Source organism: Bactrocera tryoni, chromosome 1, assembly GCF_016617805.1.
Source record: "Bactrocera tryoni isolate S06 chromosome 1, CSIRO_BtryS06_freeze2, whole genome shotgun sequence".
Taxonomy (NCBI): Eukaryota; Metazoa; Arthropoda; class Insecta; order Diptera; family Tephritidae; genus Bactrocera; species Bactrocera tryoni.
The window spans coordinates 69,140,445-69,162,356 of NC_052499.1; the positions used below are offsets into that span (position 1 = coordinate 69,140,445).

The 21,912-nt window shown below is 34.0% G+C and overlaps 2 protein-coding genes and 1 non-coding gene across 8 annotated transcripts; 2 read left to right on the top strand and 1 right to left on the bottom strand.

The window, feature by feature from the left end:
* Positions 1 to 529: 529 nt before the first annotated feature.
* On the bottom strand, positions 530 to 9,770 carry LOC120772181 (mitochondrial dicarboxylate carrier). Of its 3 annotated transcripts, none has more exons than XM_040100642.1 (5): positions 9,688 to 9,770; positions 2,802 to 3,048; positions 2,481 to 2,718; positions 2,033 to 2,165; positions 530 to 1,960 (listed from the first exon to the last, which is right to left on the bottom strand). In XM_040100642.1, the coding sequence occupies exons 2-5, from the start codon at positions 2,968 to 2,970 to the stop codon at positions 1,622 to 1,624; spliced, it is 879 nt and encodes a 292-aa protein (XP_039956576.1). In that variant the 5' UTR covers positions 2,971 to 3,048; positions 9,688 to 9,770; the 3' UTR covers positions 530 to 1,621. The 3 variants fall into 3 exon arrangements, with proteins under 3 accessions (XP_039956576.1, XP_039956567.1, XP_039956587.1); XM_040100633.1 differs by lacking the exon at positions 9,688 to 9,770 and adding an exon at positions 3,211 to 3,419; XM_040100653.1 differs by lacking the exon at positions 9,688 to 9,770 and adding an exon at positions 3,125 to 3,146.
* On the top strand, positions 3,999 to 21,494 carry LOC120772194. 4 transcript variants are annotated; one of them, XM_040100663.1, is made up of 2 exons: positions 3,999 to 4,215; positions 20,542 to 21,494. In XM_040100663.1, exon 2 carries the CDS (start codon positions 20,556 to 20,558, stop codon positions 21,348 to 21,350), a length of 795 nt encoding a protein of 264 aa, XP_039956597.1. In that variant the 5' UTR covers positions 3,999 to 4,215; positions 20,542 to 20,555; the 3' UTR covers positions 21,351 to 21,494. The 4 variants fall into 4 exon arrangements, with proteins under 4 accessions (XP_039956597.1, XP_039956621.1, XP_039956611.1 ...); XM_040100687.1 differs by lacking the exon at positions 3,999 to 4,215 and adding an exon at positions 5,504 to 5,582; XM_040100677.1 differs by lacking the exon at positions 3,999 to 4,215 and adding an exon at positions 10,082 to 10,142.
* Positions 18,768 to 18,841, top strand: Trnai-aau. The gene has a single exon. It is a non-coding gene; the product is annotated as a tRNA-Ile (tRNA).
* Positions 21,495 to 21,912: the final 418 nt, after the last annotated feature.

Consider the following 21,912-nt stretch of genomic DNA (forward strand, 5'->3'; position numbering starts at 1 on the left):
CATATGTACATACTATATCTTCATGAAATTTGGCATGTTTAATGATCCAATGCGACGTACAATCTCCGAATAAATTGCTCACATCGGACCACTATAGCATATAGCTGTCATGAAAACATATAAATTAAATCAAGATGAAATAAGAAATGTACCTGTGAAGGGTATTATAGCTCGGTGCAGCCAAATTTAACGTTTTTCGTGTATATTACTATTTACCTGTGCGACGCCAACAAAGCGCATTGGTGCCTAAGTAGTATATATTATTCGACTGTTCGCAGTGTGAGGTGTTACGCACCCTCAGAACATAAAGAGGAGACAACTTACCCTGCATAGTACATATACACCCAGTACTACACTACCAAGTAACAGTAAAACAACATACCTAGCTAATTTGGTTTTTGTTATTGTTGTTGTAGCTAATTTTGTCCTTCATCGCTGCAGGTGTTCGCCAATTAAATCCGCTGGGAGTCCTAATATAAACAGTTTAGGTCACTTACGCCTTCAGGAATTTAATTAAAACACAGTTTAATTAGGTTTCACAGAGATTTCACAAGCTTAATGTTCCAAATTGCAATAAAGAATTTCATTTTTTATTTACTTAAAACTAAAATAGTGACACAACTAAAACAATTGACGTTTACCATGTAAAGCTACAATTTTACGTTTTTAATTAATTTAATTAAATTATAACAAATGACATTAAAAAAAGAGAAATTATAATATACATAGTTTTTTACGAAAACATATTTAATTAACAATTTTTGCGCAAAGGCATAGCCTTGTGTGCGGTCAAGCATACTTGTTTAGCAACTAATTGGCTAAATAGTTTCTGTTTGCAAACATTTTGCAATTAAGAGTAATACACCTACATATAACACATATATTTTTATATATTTGCAAATACAATAGTATTCATATGAAATAGGAATGTCAGTTACTGTTAGCCGTTGCATTTAATGCGAATCATTCTAAAGGTAAAATAACTGTAATAACGGTATATTGAATCCAAATATAATAACAACTATTTTAATTTCATTTAATATGCAAATCAAACTGCGCTGCTTTATATATCTATTTGTGTTTGTATGAAGAAAGCATTTTCTGTATTAAAATTTTCCACAATTTTACTGGTTATAAAAACATGCACATTTTGAAACCAAGTAAAAATTACAAAGAAAATATGAATTTGCGTTAATAAATATGAATATTTTCCGTGTGGATTTCAATATATTTGTGTTTACTGCCATAGCTGTGCGGATGTAAATATTTCTAAAATTATCGCTTAAGTATGCAATTAACCACAGTGCATTCTAAATGCAAAATTACAATTATTTATACATATATATATATATATATCAAACTCATTGACCATGAACTGACTGACAATTATTGCATTTTGTCCAAGGTAAAATATTTTATACTAGCAATATACACGTGTATACATGTATGTATCAATATATCTATAGCTCACTAGACATCAATAGTTGCTTGCAGTGCATTTATAGTTTAATTTTGTTCTATACATTTGTCGAGTAGCTTTCAGCTTGTGCTTAGCAGCAATGTGATGTGTGCAGCACATAGTATGTGCGTGTATATGCGCGTGTCTATGTGTTTCATGTGTTTATTGTGCAGCCACGACGGAAGCCTCTACTTTTGGCAAAATGCCAAAGTTTAAACGCAATTGTTCCAAGAAAACAAATGTGATAATTGTGTGTGGACCTAGGCGCACAAATGCCGGTATGTAGCCCTTGAAAAAGCCGAGCGGACCCAAACGCGCTGTGAACTTGACAATATCCCATAAGCCCTTGAATTCACCCGGTTTAGCGTTCATGGAACGTGTCTTCAGCACATCTAGTGGCTGTGTCAGAGTTGTCGCAATTGCGCCAGCCGCCAATGATGCACTGAAATGTGTTGCCAAATCATCCTTGAAGTAGGGTGTGTCCAGCAGCATTGCTTTGATCTGCGCGTGGAAGAAGAGTAGCAATGCATAAATATACATTTTTGTTTTATACCAACGTTAGTGAAATCTTACTTGATCATAGAATGCTATTTGGCCAATTGTCATAAGAACTCCTCTGCCGGTGGCGGTGGTAGCGCCCGAAAATAGACGTGTGAATCCTTCATGGCGATATACTTTGATTAAACCATCGATCGCATTTTTGTAGCTGAAGTTAATAAGAATTGAAATAAGTAAGGTTAAATAGAATATATATGTAAATATGCGCGATTTTATTTAAATGATCACTAAATTGTCAACGTAACATGTTTTCACTTCCGACAAAATTTTCCGGTTTCGATATAAAAAAAAACATAATTGTTATTTAACCACAAAATATGTATGGTTTGATTTTGTTTGCACAGTAAGTTTGTCTAATTCGAGCCATTTGAATGTTAGATCTCTTTTTTTTTTATCGAATTTATTTTTAGTTTTTCATCTGTCACAAACACTCTTCATTTAACACTAAAAATTATTAACTCACTTTCTGCGCTGTTCTGGCGGCAATTTGACATCGTTTTGCATGCGTACATTCACCATGTCGGCCGGAGTGCCGACAATACCACCGGCAGTGCCAGCCAAACCTGCAAGGGTGATTTTGCCGAGGAATGTATCGGTATTGATTTGTTGCTTTCCTGATTCATAAATACCGAAACGCGTCATTGAGTATGTCATTTGACGAAGGACGGAAGCAGACAAGCCATTGTAGAATGCGAAAACTCCTACAATAATTAATTAAAAATATTTGTATATAATAAAAACCGTGAGCTTGAAGATGTTTAATACTACATATATTTATGCTTACCTTGTTCCCTCACAACTTTAACGGTTAGCTGTAACACAGACAATTTGCCCTGCTGTGTTTGCAACGTCACCTTTATCAAGTCCAACGGATGTGTACAGCAAGCGGCACCGGCACTGGCAATACCACCGAAATACCAACGACCTTGACGTTGTGTCTTTGTACTGGACATGTTGATCTAAAATAATTGCAGTTAGTGTGAATATGGGTCTGCTGGACAGAATGCGGGTGGGTTGGATGCTTTTAGAAGCTGAAATTATATTAAAGAAATAATAATCTTATTATTATAATGTTTTGCTTTAATTTTTTCAATCCGTAACTAGCACCTGTAGCGGTGACCTTGATACGTGCACCCACCCACAAAACTACAACCTACACTTCCGTTTTAGCACTCATCATTTCCTTTTCATACCTCTTATAAACCAAAGGAATGTTGTACTTTTGTTGAGTATTATGTTGTAGTGCCCATGCTCGGCAGATTTTTGTCTTATAAATGTGTCATACTTGCACCGAAATCCTCCAGTGAATATCACAATTAACTGGAATGCCTATTCTAATCTCACGAAAATGATGACTGTATATTTCTTTTTACACTGCCGTTGTTAATGCTGGTGTTGTAAATTTGTAAACAAAAGCAAGTACCGAATTATCCGGGCCGAGTACCATAACACGTAAACATTTCAATAGTGATTTACAATACATTTTAATTAGTATTACACTTCTGCATAAAGTTAACATTTGATTTTAATTAATAGGTTTGGATTTAAGCTGTTAATTCAGTAATTAACGTGCTTTATTAACAGGTTTTATTTTGATTTTTTTTTTAATTTGATGTGATTATTTAAACATTTTATTTTATCTGTACCATGCTGTAAATCAGCTGCTTTTGACGTTTTGTTATGTGCAACTTTGTAAACTATCTTCGTGTTGCCAACGCTTCCTGAATGAATGTTGAAGATTGTTACAACAAAAATTTGTTATTTTATTTCGATTACTTAATCAGGGTTTTGTGTTTGAGTTGAGGGAAAATTATTTAAAGACGTAAGGAGAAAAAATATACCAAATTTTAGTTTTACCGAGAGTATAAATAAATTCAATGTTGAGCTGTTATTTATGTTGAAATAGGAGCCCATCTCATAACATACATAAATATCAATTTTCAGGCTTTTGGCAACAATGCTTATTGTTGTTTGCGAATTTGCTATTTCCAATTGAGCTTTTAATTCATTCTATAAAATTATTATTATTTTACAATATATATTTGTTTTAATAGTTTTTTTTTATAGCTACCAGTTAAAATATTTTGTAGACACTTTCAGTGCTTTAACTTGGGAGTTCTTTTGCAACTTTTTCATTGATAAGAGAGAGATACTTGCTCGGAAGTGCCGGCTAGGTAATTGGTCACCACTAAGTTCAAGTAAGTTGCTAAAGTAATTGTGCCATATAAATGTATTCCTATTTAATACTCAGTTGTGGGGATATCAGTCGTGCAACATTCCATTTTACATGCATACCATAGGTACATATATAGTAACAATTTGACGTGTGGCGCCTTGATTACATTTAAAAGGTCTTCTATGTTCCGGGCCGTTTGGAAGAGTCCGTTTCTGTTGCTATTTTTATGCCCAGAACAGGCCTGGACTTGACACCATTTAACCATTTCTGTCAGTCCGTATAAACGCGAATTACTATTTCAGATTTTATGGTATCGTTATGAAATTTCGCACTCGTCCTTTTCTACACAAAAAGCTGGTCACTTATTGAAGCCGACAATATTACCATTATAGCATGTAGTTGTCCTACAAACTGAACGGCAAAAATCATATCCTTCGGTACAACGCAAGTAAACTCCTTTTCTTGTTTCATTATGAAAATATATTCTTTTAGAATTTTAAATGTAGCTGCTTCCTGGTATCCACCTAGTGTAATCGAACTACTTTTTTTAATTGAACGCTCTATTATTATAGCTCAGTATATAATCATACTAATAATACGGTAATTGAATGTCAAATATGCTTAGAAAGCTATCATCTTATATGTTTATTTAAATTACATTTTTAGACAATTCTCAAGAACAAAAACATTTAACAGTTTATCTACAGACAACTGTTGTAAAAATGCAATAACACACAAAACTGTGTACATATGTACGATAAACTAAATTCTTGCTATAATTATTTCTATAAACTTTTAATTTATTTTTCCATAGCACATATAAGTTTAATGTTAACATTTCAGTTGAAAGCAGAAATATTATATACATATGTATGTATGTATGTATATGAAAGTGTGTACAATCATATTTATATACAAGTACTTTGCATATTGTGTGGTTTTTATTAGTGCTATTTCCGATTTATTTGCACATGTTTTGGTTGCTTGGTCACAAGTTTTTAAAACCTCAGAACAAAATTAATAATCATCCCATTTCTATATTTGTTTTTATATACATACGTGGCTGTAAGGCGTGATTATTTGTTTCTATTAGGAACTATATTTTTTTCCTTTTCTGAAAAGCCAATTCTTTTGGATTTAGAGGAGAATTATAAAAGCCCCAAATGTCTAGGAACTCTAATAGCCTTAACATATGACACACCCCTTTTTGTATTGCCATAATACATTACATAATATGTATGTTTATGAATATTACACTGGCGTGTGACTCTTGTTGATCATGAGTTTATAATCTGTGTGGATTTTAATATTTTTATTTTGTTTTTATGTTGATAAGAAGGCTCTTAATGACAATGTGGAGGTCAATAATCAACATAAACTTGTTTATGAGTGAGTGAAACATATCAATTATATAATCGTAACATTTGTACGTGATAATAATTATGACAGTTCTGCCCAAAAATTTTATGGCGAAACAATGCCTGGATATACAGATTTTCACCAAATGTTTTTGACTGATTGCACTTATCGTGAGTTAAACGCTTAAGTGTCGGAACTGGAAACCGCTGAAATAAAGCAATGAAGTGTTGACTAAACGCGTGTGTATTATGTGCGTGTTTATCAATAAAATTAAAGTTGCTAAGTTCGTGCTTTATATGTACGTATGTATATATTAAAGTGTGTTTATTTGCTGAAGCACTTTGTTTTGATGCCAAAAAATAAACACTCAAATTGATGTTAACCACATTTGCGGTCTCTCTATTGGTATTACACTTGTAGTGTGAAAATATTGTTTTTGAATTCTCCGTTTTCAAAACAACGTTATAGTCCGTTGAAAATGGATATTTATGGTAGCATATATTTACAAGTTGAAAGTTAGTGAATATGTGCAAAACATGATTAAAAATAACTCTAGGTACAAGTTTAAAAAATTAAATTCCGCGAGAATTTTTTAATATTTATATTTTTGAGTTTAGTTTTTTTTTTAATGTGAGTGCGAGCGTTCATAATTTAAAATTTTGCTATAATCATTAATTTAAATGTCTGGCCATTTCTAATGTCTCTTATCATTTCCTGCTCATAAGCTTCCATGAATCGTAACTTTTTGGCATAGAAAAAAATGTAATTAAGCTATTAGCTATTAGCACATACTACATACATGCATAACGGGAAGGAAAGATGGATAGTGCAACTTTATTGTTTAACTTTCGATGTTTTGTAAGAACTCAGGATTATTTCAGGAATGTTTTCGTTGTAGCGGTAATTTAGAGGAATGCTGTCGGTTTATCAGTCCTTTGACGGATAAAACCCGGTCCGTTCCGTTTGCATAGACCCGGCTGTGTCGGAAACGGATTATACGAGGAATGTTTTCTGTCGCTACAACAAAAACCACGATTTCATTATATCTCGACCTCGATTTATATCTGAACAACAATTAACTATTTTACCGGATTCAGTTACTGCGAATGCACAAATTCCGTTAGAAGTATTTTTAAGTGGTTTTTATCGGGTTATAATTTGTAAATAGAGTTAGAGGCTTGTCAGTCACTTTTATAACCTGAATAGGGTGCATTAAGTTTGCCACGAAGCTCGTAACACCCAGTCAGAGATAAAATATATGTATATAGAAATCAGCGAGACGGGCTGAGTCGATTTAGCAATACCCGTCTGTCTATATGTACATATATAAAAAAACTAGTCCCTTTATTTTGAAGATATCTATCTGAAATTTTGAAACATTGTTCTGGTTACTCGAGGTTATTTGTGATGATGTCTACATACATATTGTTCAATCGAATCTTCAAAATTTATGTACATATGTGTATATGCAATCTTCCATCTGTAAATCTCTTTCTTTATCACATTCCTACCAAAATATCACTTTGATAACAGTCTTATCTTAATAAAAAGTTAAATATTAGCCTCTCTTTATATAGCTTTGTTTATATAAAATGTGTGCAAGAGATTTTGCCAATTTCGTGCGAAAATTTTAGCACTTAAACAAGTTGATTTATTTTAGAAGTCACACGCAGCTATTTATTTATCTTTCGTATTTGCCAGTATAATTATATATTTCTGTCCGGCATTGTTGCTGTGCGGTTTGGTTTTTCACTTCTCACTTTATGGAAACGGAGAGGTAAATTTATTAGGCAGCTAGAAGTATAATGTATATACCTCATTTAAAGATTATAAAAATAAAAGTTTTAGCAATTTATTTGTATATCTACAGATGCTAAGTGCAGCTGAGGTGTGTACATGCATATATTGCTTAAACAAATGACATCAAAAACTTGTTGAACTTGAAACAGAACTGAAATCAAATAAACATTTACACTTATGGGCAAAATAATTGGTGCCTATGAAAGGAAAGCGTTATGCAGACGTAGAGGCCATTCAAAGGGCTTGCTCCGGCATACCAGCGGCCATACCGGCCATGAGCTAAAACACTCGTTCGACATGCTTTTGGACCGTGCAAAAAGCTGTATTGAAGCAGAAGGAGACTACTTTGAATAAAATAAATTGATTTTGCCGAAAAAACCATTTGTTCTGTTTTTTTTAGTCCTGTTTACTTTGGAACGCGCCTTGTATTCGGAATGAAAGATTTCCGAATAAAGTAAAGAAAGACATAATTAAAACAATTATTTTTTAATTGCAAATATTTCATAGTTATTAAGTAAAAACTGCTTACACCTATTACTTTGCCCATAAGTGTACATATTTATCTATGACATATAGATTTTATATTTAGACTAATATTCCCTAATAATTGCAATTGATAGGTCAATATATTTTAATTTTGTAATTTTCATTACCTTCAGCTACAATAATAACAAAATAAACCTCAAAAACTTCATATATGAGAGAATTACTTTTTTCAGCCACAACAGCGCGTTCTTTCTTTACTGAACGTGACCCGGATATTATCCGATCAAGGGTGGTTATTTCGAAGATCGAAAGATATAAGATAGAATTATTATTGCTGAAGTTATTTGGAGGAATGCTGTCGAGTTGACTGTCGGCCGAATAAACATTCGGGTCCGTTCCGACCGTCGTTGGAAGGGTGAGAGAACTCTCCTTTGGTGGCTTTATGGCGGTAATTTCAAATGCTTGTTCTTTTGTATTATCGCCATAACTGACCATATACAGTTCACAATTTTATATGACCATAATAATAGCAATTTTGTTTTCAAGTTTTGTGATATCACAAAAGTCCAAAGACTGTATATATATACATACATGTATGTATTTATCACTGGATAAATGAAATTTATAAATTTAAAAAAATTCGATCTGTTACTTATACAAAGTCATTTAACATATTTGTATAAACAAGTGTTCTTATCTACATATTGATATAAACAGTTAAAACATGAAATACAAAGAAATTATTTTATATTCTTTAAAAAATATAAACAGCATTAAATATACCCTGAACAGGGAGTTGCTAACGCCCGGAAAGAAACGTCAGAAATCCTAAAAAATGTACATAGAAATGATCTATATGACGAGCTGAGACGTTTAAGACATGTCCGTCTATCTGTCCGGCTGTATGTATAGTATATACGCGAACTAGTCACTCAGTTTGTGAGATATCGATCTGATCTTTTGTGTACGTCCTTTTCACCACAATAAGCTACTCATGTGTCGGAAGCGCCCATAACGGATCATTATAAGATATAGTTGCCATACAAGCTGAACAGGAAAAATCAAATTCTTGTAGGGAAAACTTTTTTCCATTACATTCTTCGCACTAATTGGTCAGATCGGACCACTAGAGCATACATACAAGTACATACAAGTATATAGCTGCCATGCAAATTGGTGCAATCGAATTTAACATTTTTTCTTGTTTTGTCTGTGTTTATGGATGGCTCAAATTTCACATAAAATTCAAGCTGATTGTTATGTCTTTCATCACAACAACAGCACGTTTGGGCTTTTATGACACACATTGAACTTTGTACAAAAATACTCATAGGCATGGCATACACATGTATGTACATATTTCAGATGTATGAATGGTTATGCTGTTGTTGTAGCGGTGGAATTTAATACAACAATACATGGGTATCTTTTTGTGTGCAGACCTAATTGATAATGAGTTGCGCTATCAAACAAATAACAGCAAACTAAAATCATCATTCATAGGTCGCATGTCTAGCAAGCGAATGCAAACATATTTATGTATTTATAAAAAAATATACAAATGTGCACAATCATACCCACTGCAGCGTGATTTTGTGTATATGAACCTTGTTTTCTAATTTCATTTGAGTGTATTTGTTCCGGTTCCAGCGTATGCGTTTATCTCGCTCAAATAATTTCCAGATCTGCTTAACTTTTATGATTTTTTTGTATAAAATTACACTTTTAACAGCAAATTACACGATTAACACACACACACACATGCACATATATGCTTCGACACTCTTCACTGCTCTACAAACTTAATAAATTATTTAAATTTTTTTTACTTTATATTAGCTTATATTACCAAACTACAATGTGAATTTTAATTTGACACCAATTTCTGCTGGCAATCTAATGCGATACGGCAGCGCGATCGATGCGTTCGAGCAATCGTCTACTACTAATAGCTGCTACGGCTGGCCGCCGGCCTGCCAGCAACACAAGCCGCCAGCAATGTTCTTTCCAAAAGTAAAAAAAAAAAAATGATTAATACTACAGCCCCGCCCCTTCATCTAAGTGTGTTGCCCACCATGCGGCGTAGCTTGTTCGTAGCTAGCAAGCCAGCTATCTATCCAGACGGGCAGCAAGCTAGCGCTTTGAAGCTTTTTGCCGCGCTCGTTACACATATTCATAGCCATGCGTATCAGCGCACCAACGCGATTGGCATGCGTTGTTGTACTATGGTCAGTTGACGTTGTGTTGTCGTATTCTCATGATCGTTGGTGGGGTACTGTGCGCGCTCATTTCGTTTAAAGCCGTGTAAGCTTTGTTTTTCTGCTACACAACCGACACTTGTACGAGCACAATTTAAAGTTTACATAAAATTTCATTATAAAAGTACAGACAAATATTTTTTATGGATTTAATTCATTAAGCTATTATTTTATTTTGATTTTTTGCAATGTTAATTCTTGTTGTGCTTTGCCAAACTCAATGTGCAAGTTTAAAATGAAAAAAAAAGTTCGTTGGATGATCGCTGAGAAAGTGCTATCTCGCAGCGTGTCTTATCGTTGGTGCTCATAAAAACACATGCATACATACAGACAAAATGGCTATGGCTCTCTAATACCTATATGCATATAATAATAATATAAAGTTTTATTTGCCGGCTCTTTTCGGAGCGTTGTTGTCGTCTGAATTTTGCTCTTAACAACTTTGTGTTTATTTCTATTTTAAAGAACACGCGTCACACGCATATGGTACAGATTCATGCATAGTTTTGACGCACAAAAATCACTAATTTTGCCGCAAATGTTCGACCTTAACCATGACAGTTCTGAAATTTAAAATTAAGTGATACAGTGGAAACCCGTTAATGTAAACAGGAAATTTAATTTTTTATTTTTTAACACCGATGTTGAGTTTTTTTTTAAATTCGATATGTGTGATTAATTTTTTTAATCTTGTATTTGGAATTACAAGAAATAAATTATTCAAATATTATTTCAATAATTTTTTTAATGCATTATTTGCATTTGGTCATAGTTATAACCTCCAAATTAGTATCAAATGGTAATAATAATAAAGTTTAAATCGAAATAAGGATAACTTATTGGAAACCAGATCATTTTCGTGCGGCTTCGACGATAGTTCACACCTAAATTAGTTATTTTTAGTATGTGCTTAACACAACAATTGCTTCAAAGTATGAGCAAGATACATAGTAGTCGAATATCTTAGAAGTTATATTGTGGGCAATTGGCTTCTATCTTTACTGTAAACAATTAAGCGACGTAATTGCTGAAAAGCGCTCACCTAAAGAGCTGTTGACACGTGGAAACTTAAAAAGAAAGAAATCTGTGTGCGTAAAACTAGACTCGTCACAACTGTGAACTTTTGTGGGTGTGTCGTTGAATTTTAAAAATGGGCAGCTAAGCATTGGAGTGAAATTTAAATATAGCATTATTTCGATTACATAGGTTGTCTTTTATATTTCGGGATCAGAGAACAAAAACAAATTTTAATCATAGAAAATTGTTTTTCAAAATATTTTCAATTAAGACATATACACCTTCGCATGCGTTTGAACCAGTTGTCGAGGTATCTTCAAAACATGCGTTCTGAACGCAACAAAAGTCTCTTCAGGTGTCGCCAAACGTTGACCTCTTTTTTTATCTTTTACATACGCGAATACAAAGAAGTCGGTCCCAAGTCAGGAATTTACGGTGGATGACCCATCAAATTGATTTTGTTTTGAGTACTCAAAAATGCAGTTGTTTCAGTCGATGTGTGTGAGCTCGTCGCGTTGAAGAGAGATCCGTCTTCGCTGGTTGGTTTTCCTGATTTTTTCCCCGAAAACCAAAAGGCAAGCAAACGGTTGTGTATCACTCAGAATTTACTGCTCCGTAGTGTTCTAGTAGTATGGTAGCGACATGTTCAGTTTTTTCAAAAAAAAAAAAAAACAGGCAATCATTTGCTTGGAAGTGCTTCTTGCGCGAACAGATTTTTTTATGATGATCTTTACTTTCGGGCGCATACGCATAAATCCACGATTAATCACCTGTTTCGAAGCTCCATTATAGCATTTTAATATTTTTTCGCGACCAATCAAAACCAACCTTCTTTGAGAGTTCGACAAATTGTGTGGGATCCAATCACAAAAATATTTTTCTACAATAAAATGTTTATGCAATATTGAAGGTATGCTGGTCCCAATAGTGCCTATGGTTGTCTCAATCCCACGATAGGTCACAAGAGTGATCTACGACTTTGATTGGATTCACCATATCATCAACAAAAACACTGGTCCTTGATGGAGCTCATCGTTGCACTGTTGCTGAGATAATCCACACGTTGGAAATAGTAAAAAATTAATCGTGCGATAATGAATTCGAATTCCATTTTTTGGGCGAGATGAATATTTTAAGTTACTGTAAACAACACAATTAACGCTCGTATTTCAAATCATTCTGAGTATGTATAACACCAAAGATTTCGTACTCTACGATACGGTTGTGAATTGCAAGATTGTAACACTAGGGATGCCAAATCCAGGAATATAGAGGCCAACCTACTTATCATAGTCTAAAAAATAAAAAATACGTTAACTTCGGTTGCATAGAAGTTATTGTACTCTTCACATATACACAGATTTCTTACAAGAACTTGATTTCCCATCGGTCCGTTTCAATGCTATATTGACTCGAACTGAACAATTCCTTCAGAGATTATACCGTTGCCTCGGATAATAAACCTTACCTAATTTGGTGAAGATATATCGTCAAATAAAAAGGTTTTCCATACAAGCACTTGATTTCGATCATTCAGTTTATATGGCAGCTATATGCTATAGTGATCCGATATCGATGGTTCTGCCAAACAAGCAGCTTCTAAAATAGAGAAGGACATGTGAAAATTTTCTGATCGATATCTCAAAATTTGAGGCATTAGTTCGCGTGTTCAGACGGACAGACTGTTAGACGGACTTGGTTAAATCGACACTGCTCGTTATGCAGATCATTTATATGTATATTAATTATAGGGTCTCCGACGATTCTTTTAGGGTGTTACAAACTTCGTGCCAAACTTAATATACCCTACTCAGGATATAATTATTTAGGTTTGTGAGAACTGAAGTATGCTACCAAAATCCCTGATACTATTGAAAGCATTTTATCAAAATTAACCTGCATTTAATATTTGTAATATTGAATTTATTTTTATCAATTTGTGGTATTTGTGTACACATTTTCCCAAATATGGCAACTCCTTTCAAAAAACTTTAGAAATGTTTTTTAATCCTAAAAAAAATATTTTTAATATTAATATCTGTAAATAATTTTTCATAAAGATGGCAACCCTTTTCAAAAATATTTTGGAAATATTTTTTTCAATACTCTGCATTTAATATTATTTGTTTTTATAAACTTTTTTTGTCTATATCTTTTTATGAAGATGGCAACCGTTTCAAAAAATATTTTGGAAATATTTACTAAACCTATTTAATTAGATATTCATATATTAAGTTATTGTAATATTATTTTTTTAAAATTCCTTATACCAATTGGCAAAAAACTAGTACAATCGACTTCCGTTAGGTTTGCTTGAGTCGAATTTTTCACTAGCGAAATCATTCGTCATAATAAGAATTTAATTCTAGGTCCGGATTTTAAGGTAGATGCATAGTGTCTCCCAAACAAAGTTCCTCGAGTTTTTGGCGAGCTACTATGTTGTTGTTGTTGCCGCGGCAAAATTCTGCCGAGTCCGTTCCGCTAACATACAACCGATTGTCGTGGAAACGAGCCAGTCACTATCGGTGTATATGGCCTGACATCCTGATAGAACACAAATCCTCTACCTATAGCTACCATAATTTCAAAATGATCGGGTCCAAACAGCTGAATAAATCAGCAAAGAACTCAATCAACCGGATTCAATTAGGGTGGGAAAACTGTTTGAAGAATTACTTTGTAATTAGTTTAAAAGAAATTGTAGGAAATACTAGCTTATGTGGCCTTCACATTGCACCGGTCGTTGCTTTCTTTTGGTTGAAGTAATTGATTTGTTTGCCCTACTTTTTGAGTATTTATTCATTACTCACCTTTCTATCGTCAAATTAATTACATAAAAATGAGCATAACGTACATGACTTTTATCTAAATTAGCAAAAAATTGTGAAGTCATTCAAAAATGAAAAATAAAGCGCCGGCTTATCGCTTAATTATACTTAATATCCTTCAAATGCTTAACTTTTCAGAGCTTCCAAACTTTGGTGTTTCATAGTGAAGACTTTAATAACACCTTAAATTAAGCACACCATGTTAAGAAGCTCCCAAAATAAGCTCTGTGTCAATATTGTGTTGTGAGATGGCAATTCTTGCTATTGGCAATGTTGTTGAGGAAGCATAAATGTGCTTATAATTAGAAGATACTGAAAGTTCGAAAAGTTCTTTATGAACATGCACAACAACTTTTCATGTTTTTTATCAAATGTTTTAGCTCATTCGGTATTCCTTTATTCCGCATATTTGTGGCGAATATTTTAAAATAATATATTTTTCAAAAGCACTTTCAATTTAATTACTTTAGTTTGAATATATTTAACTGCCACGAAGTTGAACTTGTAATTGTATATTTGTATATAAATTAATTCTCACAAGTTATTTTTTATAAAATAATTTGATTGCTGCAAAATATTTTCACTTGCCAATAAACGCACTTTTTATTTAGTGTACAGTCAATTGCAAAAGTATTCATTCGAATGATTTGATTGAAATTTGAACTTAATCATTTTCACTTGCTCAAAATAAAGTCAATATGTATGATTAAAAATCCACGAACAGCAGTTTGAATTATTATTGAAAAACCACTGAACCGATCGACTTGAATTTTTCACACGATTTTTGCGAAATATTTGTCAGGTAATGAGCTAAAGAATAAGTTTCTGGATAATAATTTCGATTTTTAAGGCACTATAGAATACAAGTTTTTTTCGCGAAAATCACTTTACTTTTTTGGAAACCGCCATTTTGTCAAAAATCTAAATATGGACTATTCCTTCGTCTGATGTTTTGTTCCAAGTCCTGTCCGCATAGACTTTAAACTTTACATCTCTCAATAGTGATATCACACGATCTTGGTGGCCAATAGAAAGGCCCGAAATGTGAAATTATCGGCTCACCGAAATGTTCTCTCAAAAAAGTTCATTGATTGATGCGCGAGCCTCAATTGCATGCATCAAATAGTCGGTTATCATGGTGTGATAACGGTCGCCATTGTTTTTTACGTTCTCACCGACATCATTTTTGAAGAACTATGGACCGATGATTCCTCCGGCCTACAAACCACACCAAACCGTTGTTTTTTCTGAATGAAATGGCAATGATGAATCTTTTCATGTTGCTCCTCGTCCCAAAGGCGACAATTTTGCTTGTTTACATACCTATGGAGCCATGAATGGGCTTCATCGCTGAACAAAATCGTCGGTTTTTCTTGGAACTTTTCAAGAGCCCAAGAGAGAAGCGATGTCGTTTGGAAAGGTCGAGTGGCTTCAGTTCTTCCATAAATTGTATTTCGTTCTCTTTCAATTTAAGATCAGTCAGAGTTGCTGCGAACACTCTCCTAACATTCTCCACAATTTTCGTGCACACTCTCAGCTACGGCTGTTGTATTTGCTTCAATGCGTGATGGACGTGGTCTATTCGGTCGTATATTATCCAATAGTGAATGCTAGGTCTCAAGATGGGTAATGGTGTTACGAATATAACGCTCAGTGGGCCGATTATCTTGACCATAAGTTGAGTCAAGCACACGAAACACATTCTTTACAGGACGTGAATTTTATAGTTACATACCTTATCAAATTCTCGAGAAATTTGCCAAAACAAATTATTGTTAAAATAATAGTTATTATGATAATATTCTCTTGGTGCGATACTATTCTGACGCACTGTGTGCATTTGTTGTGCAAAGTGTTTTCATAAATGTCACTTTCAGTTGACTCGCACACAATTACCACTCAAAGTTTAATAACAACGAGAGCGGCCACTTAACACAATGCAAATTGCGGTTAACATTGTAATTTAAATTCACATATATTTATGTATTTATTTGACCGAAATGCAGCTTTTCAGCTGCGACAATTGCACAGTATGTTCTGTGGTTTCTCGCATGCTTTATGCTGCCACACACACACACACACACACACACACACACATACAAGTGCCTTAATGCTTTTGTGCGAACAAAAGGACTCGGAGAATTTGTGTCCAACATGAAGTGACAATTCACAAAAACAAAAGCAAAAAAATGCTTAAAATTAACACAATTACTATTTATGCACTTGAGATAGATTTTAATTAAATCGCCGCATTGTGCAAAAAGTTACACGCCAAGTGATGGCAGTGCGTGGAACATTATTTTATTTCATTCAAAAGTGCGGATGGATAATCGTGGCGCTTTAAAAGCTGACTAACGCTACTTACAGCACTCATAGGCAATTGGTTGGTTGGTTAGTAAGCTTCGTGAAAGTCAAAAAGCTGAATGTGAATGGAGCTTGTCATTTGCATTGGTCTTACAAACATGCATATATACTACAAAGCATGTATGTATGTACATATATACGTGGAATTGCTTGAATTTTTTTCAATGCCATCTGAAAGTGTTCTGCTAACACAGACCTCAATTTCATGTGCTCCTATTCTTTCAACTTTTGAAAGTTTTCCGAAAATATTATTTATGTGAGCTTGCAATGATTTCATACACGTGACTAACGCAAGTTTCTAGCTTTATTTAGAGCTTAATTACACTACTAAATGGAATATGAATTGCTGTAAAATTAAGCGGGGAGAATGAAAAGTGAATAAATGATAATAATATATTTACATACATTTATTTATTTATATTTATTTTACCTACGTAAATAATTCTAAAATCTATCCAGCTTTTCTCCGAAGCGCTATGTTATTTTTGGTAGAAGTAACTAACAGAACCTTAATTCCGCCGTCAGAAGTAAATTTTATTAAATTTTTTTTAAATCGAATCGAATAAAAAGAAAAACTGATATGTATATCAACATTACGAATATTAATAAATATCTGGAAAAGTGACCTAAAGGTTTACGTCTCTCTTGATTGCTAAAAAATCATCTAGTTTCAATATTCAATTCCAGCAAATAACGTAAAAAAATTAAAATTATGGTTAGAAAATCTTACTTTCTATGTAATTAAATGTTTGTACATTTTTCCGCCAAGTTCAAAGATTCATCTCCAATTAAGATTTTGGAGAAAAGTTTCAAAAATTTTTCAATTTCATACGCAAAATGCTTGAAAAAGGAAAAGAAATATTTTTTTTTTTTACTAAATATATAGGGTATACCAACTAGAACGACGTGACGACTGTGGGGTCTATGTAATCTGAACGGACAAGGATTTTTTTGGGTCATTTCTTGAAATTAAGAAGTCGCCAAACTTGGGTCCATGTTTAGAGTGAAACATGAGGCGGCGCACCGACTTGTTCAAAAAAGAAATCGTCCGTGTCGATTTCATCAAATTTCATCAAAAAGTCGATCAACATCGTATTAAAACGCTCGCTATTGATGGTAACGGCATTTCCTGCCTCATTTCGAAAGAACTAAGACCCGCTGATACCGCCATATCACAATCCGAACTAAATGGTAAGGATTTGATTCTCTCATATGGCAATAATTTTGTTTGTTGACGAAGCCATTAGGTTAGAAATGGTCCTTATCTGAGAAGATGATTTTTTGTGTGAATAACCACCGGAAAACGTCGATTTTCGTAATAAGTTTTGCCAATTTTCAAGCGCTGCACCAAAGTGGAACGTGGCACGATACAATGGCAAACCTGACTGAAGACTCTGTCAAAATTTGACAGCTGTCAAAATCACGTCATCTCTATTTGTAGACGCTGTACAATAGCTTGTTGAAATATTTTGTAATTTTTGGGCTTTCTCCAAGGAAAAATGAAAAAAGAATTACAATTTATTTTAGAAAATTATTTTTTATATTTATTTTTATATATTTTATGAAAGTAGCAGAAAATTTGTGTATAACAATTCAAACATTCAGCATAAAATATAAGTAAATATGTGTATCTATTTAAATAATTGTTTTAAAAAATTATAACCAAATTTCAAGCCAATCGATAGAGAACTGAGCGCATTTCTGATCTTGGAAAATATGGTTTCAAAAAACGTTTCAATGAAAATAAATCAAATTCATTTTTTATTTGTCTTTAAAAACGAAAAAAAAAATATTTTTGAAAAAATATTTTGAAAAATGGTGTAATCCGAGTTACAAAATAAATTGCTACCTATTTGTAACTACTTTCAAACATTTAGATTTCAACCAAATCATTTTTTTTGAAAAATTAACGATCTAATTACAAAGTATATTGTATATATCTATAAACTTTAGTTTTCGCCGAATAATGATATTTTAACATAATATTATCTATTTTTAATTAAACAGTGTCAGCGCTAATTAGCTGTCCAAGAACTCTTACGTCACACAACAAAATTAGTAAAGCGCCTTTTTCCCGCCGAGCTTATTTTATGCATAATAAGCACAAGCTATTTTCTTGTACTCTGTGTATCAGCTGTGCTTCTGCTAAGTAAACTTTTACAATTTCTTGTTGTTCTTGAGGAACTTTCAGTTTAGCATGCAAAACTTGTTCGTTTGTTTATCGAGCGGCGTGAGGGAGGTTTGTATATGTGTGTGAGCTTACTAATAGATCACTTAACATGTTCAAGAGCAGGCGCCGGTGTCACTGATCTTGCTTGATTTTTTTGAATTGCAGTGATTTTTAAACAGCTTAATATTCGTCCAATATTGTGTGAGAGTCTCTTCTTCTTTTAGAATTTTTCTTTCTTGCTCTTCACTTAGTGCTGACCAATTGTAGGCTCTTTGACAGCAATTTAACAACTGGCCCATTAGCTCAGTTGGTTAGAGCGTCGTGCTAATAACGCGAAGGTCGCGGGTTCGATCCCCTCATGGGCCACATTAATTTTTTTTATATTTTTTATGCTTTTATAATTTAACTGAAAGTGGTTTTGCTAGTAATTTTATATAAAAAATAATTATTTTCATAATTTATAATAAAAAAGCAATGTTCTGATATCGATTTTATTTAAGAGCATCCCAGGATTGTTCACTTTGGACGTGGTGTTTTTTAACTGAAGCTATACACGTGCTATTCGACCTTATTGAAACTAACTTTTAAATAAGTTATAGAAACTGAATGAAATCATGGCACAATAGCGCTCACTTTCAACTTTTATAATCTCATTAGAAAATTTGATTTTTGAATATAGATCTTAAGTACTATTATTTAAGTTTTCAACACCCAAAAGGAGACGTTTTCTTCTTTTTTATTAGCATAGACACCGCTTACGCGGTTATAGAAGAGATTACAACAGCGCCAGTCGTTCTTCCTTTTCACTGTTTGGCGCTAATTAGAGATTCCAAATGTAGCCAAGTCCTTTTCCACCTAGTCTTTCCCAAGGAGTGGAGGCCTACCTCTTCCTTTGCTTCTCCCGACGGGTACTGCATCGAATACTCTCAGAGCTGGAGCGTTTTCATCCATTTGAACGTCTTTTAATTCTCTGAACTATGTCAATGTCGACGTATATCTCATACAGCTCATCGTTCCATCGAATGCGATATTCGCCGTTGACAATGCGCAAAAAACCGAGAGTCTTCCGCAGAACCTTTTCTTCGAAAACTCGTAATGTTGATTCATCAGATGTTGTCATCGTCGTCGTCGTCGGACATTTTGCGCATCTTTTTTTCTTCCAAAGGAACTGCTTGAATGTCGAAACCGCCGATATCGAACACATATAACATATAGCTGTCATACAAACTGATCCATCAAAATCCAGTGCTTATGTGAAAAACTTTTTAGTTCACAAAATAGCTTCACGAAATTCAGATTCTGATTTTTGTCCAAGGCAACGGTGGAATTTTCGAACAAGCTCCGAAAAATCTTTATACAAACTGACCGATCCAAATCAAGTTCGCACGTGAAAATTTCTTCATTTTAAGGCTTCGGTTCATCCGAAGTTAGCGTTTTTTTCAATCAAATATTTTAGATATTTGAAAATATATTCTATATTTTAAAAATTTACCATCTAAGAGTATATTTAATGCTAGGTTTACATACAAGCATAACATGTAATCATATACATTTTTGCGCTTTAGCTCTCAAATTACTTTCTGGCACTCGAACTGGGCAACTAACCCTACACTATCCACGTGTTTGGGTATGAGTATGTCTGCGAATATTAATGACCGGTCACTATAATTAAAACCGTCAAATTTCTATGAGATATGAGCTTATGTTACAGCTGCAATTAATTTATTCACATTACTCTTTGGGCGCCTGCAGTCTTTTAGGAGCTTTGGGCACCACACGGCACAATGCCCCAAGCGCTGAACAAATTAGAAAGCTCCGTCTGGCTTTGATACATGTTGCAACTAGGTTTTTAAAGTTATAATGATATAGGAGAGAGTGCGCGAGGGGTATGTTTAGGTTAGGGATAGGATTGACTTGCTGTAATCATATTTTTAAGTTGAGGGACCTTGGTTTAAAGTTATTTAATATATAATATAAAATTAATCAATTTATAATATACAAATATTCATTATATATATTTTTTTTATTTTTGCTTTTTTCTCTTTCTCACACTGCCTTTCTTCTAGTTGAATAATCCAATATGGCTGCATCCGTGCTCTTCGCTTGCGGCTTGAACGAGCAAAAACTGCCAAAATTCGTGCACATCAGTGAGGAGTCGAACTGTGACGGCAGCTTCCTCTTCAGCTGCATACTCGGCCAACGGCTGCGCATCTCCAACGCCGGCACGGTGCTGGTGTGCCTGCAGCACAACTATCAGCATTACTTCCATGCCGGCATGCGTCTCGGTTACAATGTGAATATCTTCCTCGACAAAACGCTGAATGTTGTGGATCCACTAACGGATATGGCTGAAAAGGGTATGGCCAGCAAGTGGCTGCAGGATGAACGGCAGGTCACAACGTTACTGCTCGACGGCATCCGCGATTACATTAGCGCCAGTGCCGCACAACGCATCAGCACAACAATTTTGGTTGATAATTTGGCGATTTTATTGAATTTGGGCGCCACCAAGGAGGAGATCATCCAGCTGTGTCATGAGTTGGCGGAATTGCCGAAGCAGTATAAGAATTTGGCGGTGATCACGAAGTTGAGCAATTGCGACTTATATGCGTCGATCGACAACTGTGTGGCGAAGTTGGGCACGTTGCGCATACGTGCGACACACCTGAAGAGTGGCGTGTCACGTGATGTGGATGGTAAACTGTTGATCGAGCGTGAGTTGACTGCCAATGGTGTGAAGGACGAAGGCGAAGAGCAGGAAGCGCAACAAAATGGCGGCTATGAACTCGAGCAAATGCGCAAAGAGGTGCTGTACAAAGTAAACGACAGAAATATAAAGATCATTAATCCCGGTGAATTGGGTGTGAAAGTTTGAGAAATACTTAGGAGTTCTAGAAGAATTATGCTGATATGGTTCAAATATTGAATTTTAATGAATTATATATTTTCGAATACGCAATTTACTTACAGTTTTCGTTACACAGTTGAAAAAATATAATTTCTTGTAATATAAAAGAAATTTGTGGTTCTTATTCTCTTGTAGAATTAAATAGCTTTGCTTTCTTAAGTTGATTGTTTGTTGCACTCTAAAAGTGAAAAAATTCACTTTAACAACTGAAGAAATTTAAAAATTGTTGTTGCTTGAGAAATATGTTCAATAACAATTTAGTCTAAAATTATGCAAGTCTGATATGTCATCTTATATGAAAGGAAGTAACCAATCCGTGACCAATTTGACTCGGACTGGTCCATTTAAACTGGTCTCGCAAAGCGAAAAAAAATGCTTTCCAAATATTGGAAAAACCTTTTTTTAAATTTGTGTGAAGTTTTATCTCCATATGCCAATTAGTATGTGATTGGCAGCTGTTACTGTACGATCCGAAAACTTTGTCTGGCGATTTTTATTGCGAAAAAAATTAATAACGAGTTTGAGCTTT

Bases quoted from the DNA above. Each gene is read 5' to 3' on its own strand.
- LOC120772194 (XM_040100663.1), top strand. From the start codon at position 20,556: ATGGCTGCATCCGTGCTCTTCGCTTGCGGCTTGAACGAGCAAAAACTG.
- LOC120772181 (XM_040100642.1), bottom strand. From the start codon at position 2,970: ATGTCCAGTACAAAGACACAACGTCAAGGTCGTTGGTATTTCGGTGGT. The intron at 2,166-2,480 runs GTGAGTTAATAA...TATTAACTTCAG, and splicing joins CCGCCAGAACAGCGCAGAAA to CTACAAAAATGCGATCGATG. The intron at 1,961-2,032 runs GTAAGATTTCAC...TTCCACGCGCAG, and splicing joins AAATAGCATTCTATGATCAA to ATCAAAGCAATGCTGCTGGA.